This window comes from Telopea speciosissima, chromosome 8 (genome assembly GCF_018873765.1).
Source record: "Telopea speciosissima isolate NSW1024214 ecotype Mountain lineage chromosome 8, Tspe_v1, whole genome shotgun sequence".
Taxonomy (NCBI): Eukaryota; Viridiplantae; Streptophyta; class Magnoliopsida; order Proteales; family Proteaceae; genus Telopea; species Telopea speciosissima.
The window spans coordinates 22,136,273-22,145,236 of record NC_057923.1 but is presented as its reverse complement, the minus strand read 5'-3'; the positions used below and the strand labels follow the sequence as shown (position 1 = coordinate 22,145,236).

At 36.7% G+C, this 8,964-nt stretch overlaps 1 protein-coding gene across 4 annotated transcripts in view; it reads left to right on the top strand.

Annotated features, from left to right (window-relative positions):
* Positions 1–8,964, top strand: part of LOC122670521 — a 42,604-nt gene continuing 33,640 nt past the window's right edge. For 2 of the 4 annotated variants that reach the window (XM_043867433.1, XM_043867435.1), the window contains exons 1-4: positions 1–186; positions 447–498; positions 1,913–1,986; positions 6,180–6,281. In XM_043867433.1, the coding sequence (XP_043723368.1) occupies positions 56–186; positions 447–498; positions 1,913–1,986; positions 6,180–6,281 (359 nt within the window). In that variant the 5' untranslated portion in view covers positions 1–55. The remainder of the gene's footprint in view (positions 187–446; positions 499–1,912; positions 1,987–6,179; positions 6,282–8,964) is intronic. The other 2 variants (XM_043867434.1, XM_043867432.1) reach the window with 2 other exon arrangements.

Sequence of the window (8,964 nt, the reverse complement as noted above, 5' to 3'; positions counted from 1 at the left end):
CTTCAATTTATACTTTCTCCAAACAGAACCTTAATTTACATCACTACCAGCTTCCATGGCCAAGACGATTTTTACTGTGAATGCCTTAAGACTTCTGTTCTTTGTGTTGGGTTGCTTGATGTTGGCAACCCTCATCTACACTATCTCCACCGATGGTTCTCCATTCCGCAGAGAGCTCTTGACACCGTAAGCACTCTCTCTAAATTGCTGCCTCACTGGTTCTATTTTTCTTGCATTTTCCTTTTTTTTAATATTAATGAATTGTTCTTCATCCAAACAAAAAACTCGTTTCATGATATACTGTAATCTACTCTCTGGTTAATCTGTAATACTTTTAACCTAATGTTTGTTAATTCGTTCATAATTGAAGCTTCAGTAACTAGAATTAGCTACCCTTGAGTTTTAAAAATGGTAATTTAATAAAGAGTATTTTATGACCTCTGCAGGTGGATGACTGCAACCTTGATTGATTTCTATATCAATGTTATCACAATAGCGGTATGGTGCACCATTTGTATGCTTCTTTTCATTTTTATACCAGAAAAGTTTAAAGGGATATGGAGTTAATTGTTTAAGAACTAAAAAAAATAAAAAATTGTCAACTGAAGATGCAAAAACTATTGAGGTAAAATATCAGCTCAGTGATTCCCCTTTCTAGCAATTTTCACTATTATGACTTATTTTGCCGAGCTTAAGATACCTTGCTTATATCTGATGTTTTCAGTATGTGTTCATGAATCTTTGAATGATATGTGATTTTTAAATTTTATATTGGTTACCTTAATATGGTAAATTCTTTGCTGTAAGCTGGCTAAGAAATTTTTCTTTTCGTATTGGAGTACTGAGTTAATTTCTGACCAAACTACAATTGGTGCAGATACTTGGAGTACTGTCCTATAGGTTGGTGCATGATTTTAGGCCTGTTCTGGATGGGCTTATGTCTGAGTCCTCATCAAGTTTCTTGTTAGATAGTTAGAAGCAAATTCTAAGAATACTTAATGGCCTTCTTGCACTCATTAGAATTTTCTAAATGCTCCAGTTGGAAAGTTTTATGGTTCATTCTCATATTTTATTAAGAAGGATTTCATACACCAGGTCTTTAATACAATTAATCTGGGCCATGCTTCTATGTGACAAGATGTTCCCCTTTCCATTGAAAATGGGTCAATTGGTGCTCAAGTTAACTGCTCAAATTTTTGTACATATTTTATCGGCCGAGTGAATGTACATTGAAACTTTGGAAAATGAAAGTCAATGTTATGCAGTTTGATTGTAAAATACCATATTTGTAATTTTTGTTAGCATAGTTGTCAAGAGGGTGGGCCTTGGTGCAACGTTAAGGTTGCTCCATTGTGACCAAGTGGTCACGGGTTCGAGTCTGGAAACAGCCTCTCTGTGAAAGCAGGGGTAAGGCTGCGTATTATGACCCTCCCAAGACCCCGCAATGGAGGGAGTCTCGTGCACTGGGTACACCTTATAGTTGTCAAGGCGTCCCGGCCTCTTTATTTTTTGGCGCCTTGTTAGTGTCAATTTAGTTTTTTACCTCCTCGACCGCCTTTGTTCACCTAATCACCGTGACAACTATGCTTTTGATATTGAGTGATTAATGCATTGATATAATGATATACTGACTTTCAAAAGTGAGATCAATTATTGTTGATACATATTGAAGTGTTAGTGAGTCGCACTTTTGCTTCTTTAATCCAGAGCACGAGCTAGAAGAGAGCTGAAACATTTGGCTTCTAATGTGTATAAGAGTTCCTGCATCTAAGTGTGCGTAATTTTGTATGATGGCTAACAGTTGCTTATTCTTTGGACTGTAGTGAAGGTAGACTATAGATATTTCTTGTAATTTGTTTTACTTGGAAAAATCAGTTTTCACGTGTTATTATGGATCTGTCTAACATCTCAGGCTTGGGTTGCCTACAAGGAAGCAAACTGGATTAGTGGAGCACTCTGGATTATTCTATTAGTATGTTTTGGAAGGTAACCTTTATGTGTTCTTCCTTTCTTCTTTGCAGTGTGACACTGTGACAAGCATAGGTTCCTTTATTAAATAAAATGTATCCATCATTTACATTTTTCTTTTATCTTTCTGACTTCTTTGTGGCCACTGTCACAAAAATTTGATGTATGGTTTATCATTTTGGATAATTTCAAATTGTATTAGAAGTGTGGAAGAGCCTAGGAATCTATGGCCTATCCTAGCTAACCAAGCTGTTTAATAAAATTGTTTGCATTGGGAGAATGCCAGATGAATGGAGGAGAAACATTGTAGTCCCGATTTACAGAAGTAAATGCGATATCCAAAGATGCAACAACTATAGAGGCATAAAACTAATGAGTCATACTATGAAATTGTGGGAAAGGGTTATTGAGACACGCTTGAGAAAAGAGACCACTATTTCAGAGAACTAATTTGGTTTTATGCCAGGAAGATCCACACAACAGAAGCTATCCACCTACTTAGGAGACTAATGGAAAGATTTAGAGAGAGAAAAGAAGGATCTCCATATGGTCTTTATTGACCTAGAAAAAGCTTATGACAGAGTTCCTAGAGATTTAATCTAGCATATGCTACGAAAGAAAAGTGACGCAGATGGAATATTAGATCTGAAAAATAATGGATCAGATCTGAAATAAGAGGGTAAAAAAATAGAATAAAGAGGGGGAAAAGGTAACCGCAGGTGATGGAGAAGATGAAATGTCAGATGAAGTTACAGGTTTAATGGATGATGGTGTAGGTTCAAGAGAAGAAGAAGATAGGTTGAAGTTAAAGAAGATATGGGGAAGAAAATGTGGGAGAGAGAAAGAAAAATAGGGAGAGGGGAGGGATACAAGGTGATCAAACACACCTGCTGATTTCCAATGAAATCCAATATACAATTCATTCTTCAAATCTTTCTTCATTGTTGGATTACATGAGTATATAAAGAAAATAAATATGACTCTTGAACTTGAGCATAATCACCTAGAAGTTGACTACAATAAAGCATTGAATTACCTAGAAACTAATACCAAGTAAAATTAATTGGACTCCTACATAGAAACTTAAAAGACCCAACTTGAAAACTGAAAAGTCTAATTAAAGCACCTAGAAAAAGAAATCAACTCATTAACTAAGCCTAGGAAAATAAAAAGACATGTTGATATATTAAAGGACACTTTAAGAAAATTAAACTCAGGTCTAGTGGCTCTTTGGAGTCAACTTCATGGGCCCCACCAGAAATAATATCGTAGGGACTAACCTTGGCCAGCTTAACCCACGGCTGGGCTTAATTGAGGCTGGTTCTTGGCCCTACGGGTTGGCCTAGTTCTGATGTAGACCAAAACAGCATGATGGATCTTCTTCAGGCTTGATACTGCATTGAAAAGTGTTTCAAGTAAATATGCAGACATAATTAAAGATATGTATTATGGTCAAGGTTTTAAGTATCTTAACATATCCTCCGATACTAACTGATATGTATCTTATTTTTAAGGTACCGATACGATACGACACCGATATGATACTAAAAAAGGTATCAACTGTATAGAGTCGATATGTGACCCAATATGGTAATCAATTTTGTTTTGGCAAAATGAACCTGATGTAGTGTTGATTTCATCATCATTTGGTAACTAAACAGCCTGCAATAAAACTTTGAATTTTTTGGGATTTCATTGTAAGGGCCTAATTATAAAGTGGGTATAAAGTTAGTGGCTTAGCGCACAGGATTAGTAGTTTAGTTAAGTGTTTGAGTTAGATTAGAATACTTAATTGCTACAAAAAGTTCTGTTTTGAGTTTATTTACTTTATTGAGTGTGTGAGTTTGAATAGGAGTCCTTTTATGAGTCAAATTAGAAATTTGGGAGATATTTATATATGTAATACAAACTACTCATCAATTAGAGATGATTTGAATAAAGAATATGAATTTATATTAAGAGTTTTGGTGCTGTTGAGAAGTGCATACGGGATTGATATCCCAAACCTGGTTTCTTCTCTTCTCTTCTCCTCTCCTCTCTTCTTCCTCCCTATAAGATCGACCTCATCTCTGTCTTCTCCCCTTCCATCGATCTGATTTCTTTCCTTACCAATGCAATTTATCTCAGATCTGATCACAGATTTGATCATTGGGCATGCTTGCATCTGAGATCCATTGGATTTTCAGATTGCGCTAGAGACGTTCAAAACCCTGAGATGCATAGGATCTACAAACAATACAAGACCAAAACATCCCCCCCCCCCCCTCACCGCCAAAAAGAAAAGGGAACAAAAAAGGCAAGCCATTAACCACTAATCAACTTCAGATATGATGTAATATAGGGTCCTAATTTTACCTCTGAATTGCAGATGCTAAGCACTGCATGTATTGAAACTTCAGGACATGTGATGCATATATGAGTGTTGGGATCAGAACTTCGTGGTCCTGCCCTAGTGATCAGGGGTCAAAGTGCTGATCCTAGGGATTTAGACAATGCATCAGGCCTGTATTCTGGATTAATTTCTATTGGTTGATTCAGTTTTCAGAAAACCAATATTTTTCTGGATTGGCTATCATGTATGCATAATAGATCATATCAGTCCCCATCTGATCCCAATCCAGATCAGGATAGAAAGATCATCAAAATCCATGATCCTCTGCATATATGTTTTGTCCTGTCATACACTTTGGACGAACTGTTTATGAAACTTAAAATTATAGAACATAAACACTATCAGATGATATTGTTTTGATAGATGAGACAGTGGAAGGGATTAATGCGAAGCTGGAGTTATGGAGATCAAACTTGGAGTTAAGAGGTTTTAAGTTAAGCAGAACAAAGACAGAGTATATGATGTGTAACTTCAGTCAAACCAGGAGAAGTGATGAAGTGGTGAAACTTGAGGATCGAGAGCTACCACAAAATGAATGCTTTAGATACCTAGGGTCAACCATTAACAAAGAGGGTGACAGAGGATGATGTTTCCCACAGAATTAAAGTAGGATGGATGAAGTGGAGAGGAGCATCAGGAGTTTTATGTGACAAACGCATACCTATTAAGTTTGAAGGGAAATTTTGTAGGACAATAATAAGACCAGCAATGACATATGGAGCGGAATGTTGGGCAGTTAAGAAGAGTAATATAGATAAGATGAGTGTAGCGGAGATGAGGATGTTGAGGAGGATGTGCGGCATGACCAGGAGAGATAGAGTAAGGAATGTTTGTATTAGAACCGAATTGGGAGTTGCATCAATCCAGGACAAGTTTCGTGAGAACCGCTTGAGGTGGTTTGGTCATGTCCAAAGGAGACCCATGGATGCACCAGTAAGGAAGAGTGACTAGATTCAATTTGAAGGAGCTAAAAGAGGTAGGGGCAGGCCTAAAATGACTATTGGAGAAGTGGTAAGAAAGGATATGCATATGGGAGGGCTCGATCCTAGTATGACCGCAGATAGAGTTATTTGGAGGACAATGACCCATGTAGCCGACCCCTCGTGGGGGGATGTTCCTGGGATGCTGCTTTAACTATTGCGTAGACTTTTTCCTTTAGTAATTTTATTTTATTTTATTTATTATTATTTTTTTTAAACCCCTTTTTTACCTTTTTACTTCCTTCTGCTGCTCTTGTTTCTATTACTGTCATGGCCTCTTCGGATCCATGTAGCCGACCCCATTTGGTTGGGATAAGGTTGTGGTTATTGTTGTTGAACAATAGGGTTTGAAAGTTAATGTTGAACCCAAAGTACAATCACGACACTAGTGGAGAAGAAGGAAACACTATCAGCTGAGGATTTCTGCTTTACGATTTGCGTAATCCCCTCCAACTGCAATGAGTATAAATATTTGTACTGGTTTTATTTTTTAATTGTTTTGTTTGTTAGTTCTGATGTATTTTGATCCTTTTGTTAAAAAAAAAAAAAAGAGCATCCAGTGCACAAGGCTCCTGCTACTCCAGAGCCTGGGAGGGGCAAATGTACGCAGCCTTACCCCCTGTGTTGCTGGAGAGGTTGTTTCCAAGTTTTGAACCCACAACCAATAGGTTGCAATAGCACAACTTAACTGTTGCACCAAGGCTCGCCCACTCTTTTTATCCTTTTGTATCTTCAAATAATAGCTCATCACTTTCCATTAACCGAATCTTGCATGATAGTTTTGTTTGTACTTTGTTTCAACTTTTAATCTCATTACTGACTCTTTAATTCCGTTTCAGCATCACTACATGTGCCTATATTGTTGTCCAATTTTTCAAGGTCTCATCTCAAGATCCTTTACAAGACCCTATGTACCATGTTTTGTTGCGGCATTGGAACAAGTAAGCTCACTACAGGTACTTGTTAGAGATAAATTCTATAGCTCAAGAATATGATCCTTGTTTTACAAATTACCTTGATTGATATTTTTCTTTTTCTTTTTTTTTTCCCCATAATTACTGCAGTAAAGCTTTCTTTCAGTTGTCAGCATTCAGCTCCATCTTTTTGTTGAGTCATTTAACTTTCTGGTATCTTAGGTTCCATGATCCCAGAATCCATTTCACTAGTGGCTGTTAATTTAAACAACGATAAGTCCAAGAAGCCCTTGACATCATGCTTTTATTCTGCTGAGTGAAATTAAATAAATAGAACATAAATCATATTCAAGTCTCATTCATACTTTGTTAATGGAAAAGAAAAGGAGCTTTAGCCACATATAACTTAAATATCCCAATCAGACAATCTTCAGAAGAAGAAGATCGATGTGTTACGGAATCTAGAATGAAATCTAGAAAAACTCAAGGCTGCTGAAACACATTAGCAGTCCAGGATCAATAGAACAGGACAGGGATAGAATAGAGATATTAAATATCTTGCAATTCAATGGACAGATCTGGATGAAAACATGGTCGAATATAAAATTAGTGGATCCATTAACCATGATCAGAATCTTGAAAATCAGAGGTCAAGAAAGATGAAACTCAGCTTGCTTAAACTTCAAGTTAGATTCAATAACTGAGAAATTAAGAAAGATAGTGATGATCTGAAATCAGGGACTGATTAAATATGATGCAAACAGAAACCTGGATTTCAGACTTGAAGTTTAGAAGCAACAAGCAATCAGAGTTTTGAACCCAATATGCAGAATAGAAAAGATAGGAGAGAGAACAAGAGATTCAAGAAGAAAGAGAAGTAGAATGAGAAGAATATGAATAGTAGAAAGGTATCACCTGGTTGCAGTGGAACCAGAATTAGCAGAAGAATTGAGAGAAGCAATAGGTATTAGGCCAAGGAAGGTTCCTTCACCCATGTATGCACAGTTCAACAGCTCAAAAACTCTTTAAAATAACTCAATTTGATTGCTCAAATCATTCCATTTGATTGGGATTGTATACATATACGTTTTCAAAATTCCTTGACTCACAAAGGGACTTCAGTCACTCTCTCACACTGAGCTAACCTAATATACTCAAAACTGAACTCTATACTTACTAATGAATCCTAATCTAACTCAAACTTTTCTAACTTAGAAGCTAAGACATTATTCCAATCTGCAAACTTAATCTCCAATATATGGGCTCATAAATTAGGCCCGGTAAAGTGTGGGTGCACCCAGTGCACAAGGTTCCCGCCACTGCGGGGTCTGGGGAGGGTCATAATGTATGCAGCCTTACCCCTGGCTTTCGCAGTGGGTCATAATGTAGCAGGCCTAGTGGATCATGTCGATCCATCCAGTCAATGCTTTCTGTAAGGTTTGGGTTTCGTTCCCTATAGTACTGGATTTCTAGTTTTTTCTTTTTGGTGGGGGGGGGGGGGGTTGAATCAGTGGCATTTCGTTATCTCTTACTTGTTAGATCCTATCCTTTTTCCATTTCAACAGATTTCTTTTAAACTCAAAAAACACTGTGCTCTGCAAATTCAATGTCACAGAGGTGCTATTAACTCCTTTTACCAATAAACAAAAAGAAAAACAAAATCCAATTGACTAAGAACTCTGTAACAGCATCATAATTCATAAAGGTCACTTGGTAGTGAAATATGAAATTGGTTTTGATTTTGATGGTATTGTCAAGTTTCCAACTGCCTTATGGTGAAGCTAAAAAACAATTGGAGTGGTCGTAATAGTTTTCACTCCTTCCCTGGGCAAAGTTTCTTTCTTTATGTTGTTGGCCTCAAGTAGGTAAAAAGGTTTCGCCATATTTAACTCTTATCTCATTTGAAAAGTGATAGTCGTGTATCTAATCCTCCAAACTACTAATAAATGAACTATACCATTTGATCCCTCTCTTAGCAAAAAATTATAATAAATGCAGAGGGATTTGATTCGTTTTTCACTATGGAATGGAAGCCCTAACAAGATTTTGGTGAAAAATGGAGTTAAAATCCAAGTTTTCAAGGTTTTCACCTTGGCTAGAAGCTGGTTTTTCCGCCTTCTGCATTCTCTGGTTCGTGTTTTAGCCAAAAGTTAAGTTTAAGAAGTGTATCGATACTGGTCGATACGTATCAATACACTTAAAATCCAAAAAATAAAAAGGGTAAATAAAAGTATGTATCGAGTGTATCGATCGTATCGTATCGACTCGTATCGGTTGATACACATCGATACAATCTAATTTTTATTAAAAAAAAGAGACGTATTGGTCAGTATCGTATCAACATCGACCGATACCAATATGTATTGACCGATACGATACAGACCAATACTTTAATCCTTGATTGTGACAGTGTCTGCCACAACCTTGCTGCTTATCTTATTATCCATGCCCACATCAAATTTATGTGGAAGTATTACCATATTCTTGATGAGTGAATTGCTTTTGCTACTCCTTATGTTCAATTTATTCCCAATGAAGATTAAATCACAGACATTTTAACTAGAGAATTATCATTTTATTGTTTCCAACAATTGCATAGCAAGTGATGAGCACATTTATGTGTGAAATCTTAGGGCATAAAACATACATTTTACCACATTGGACAGAGTTACTTCGGTGCTTTCTTGTGCTTTTCAGGGCTAGGTGAATT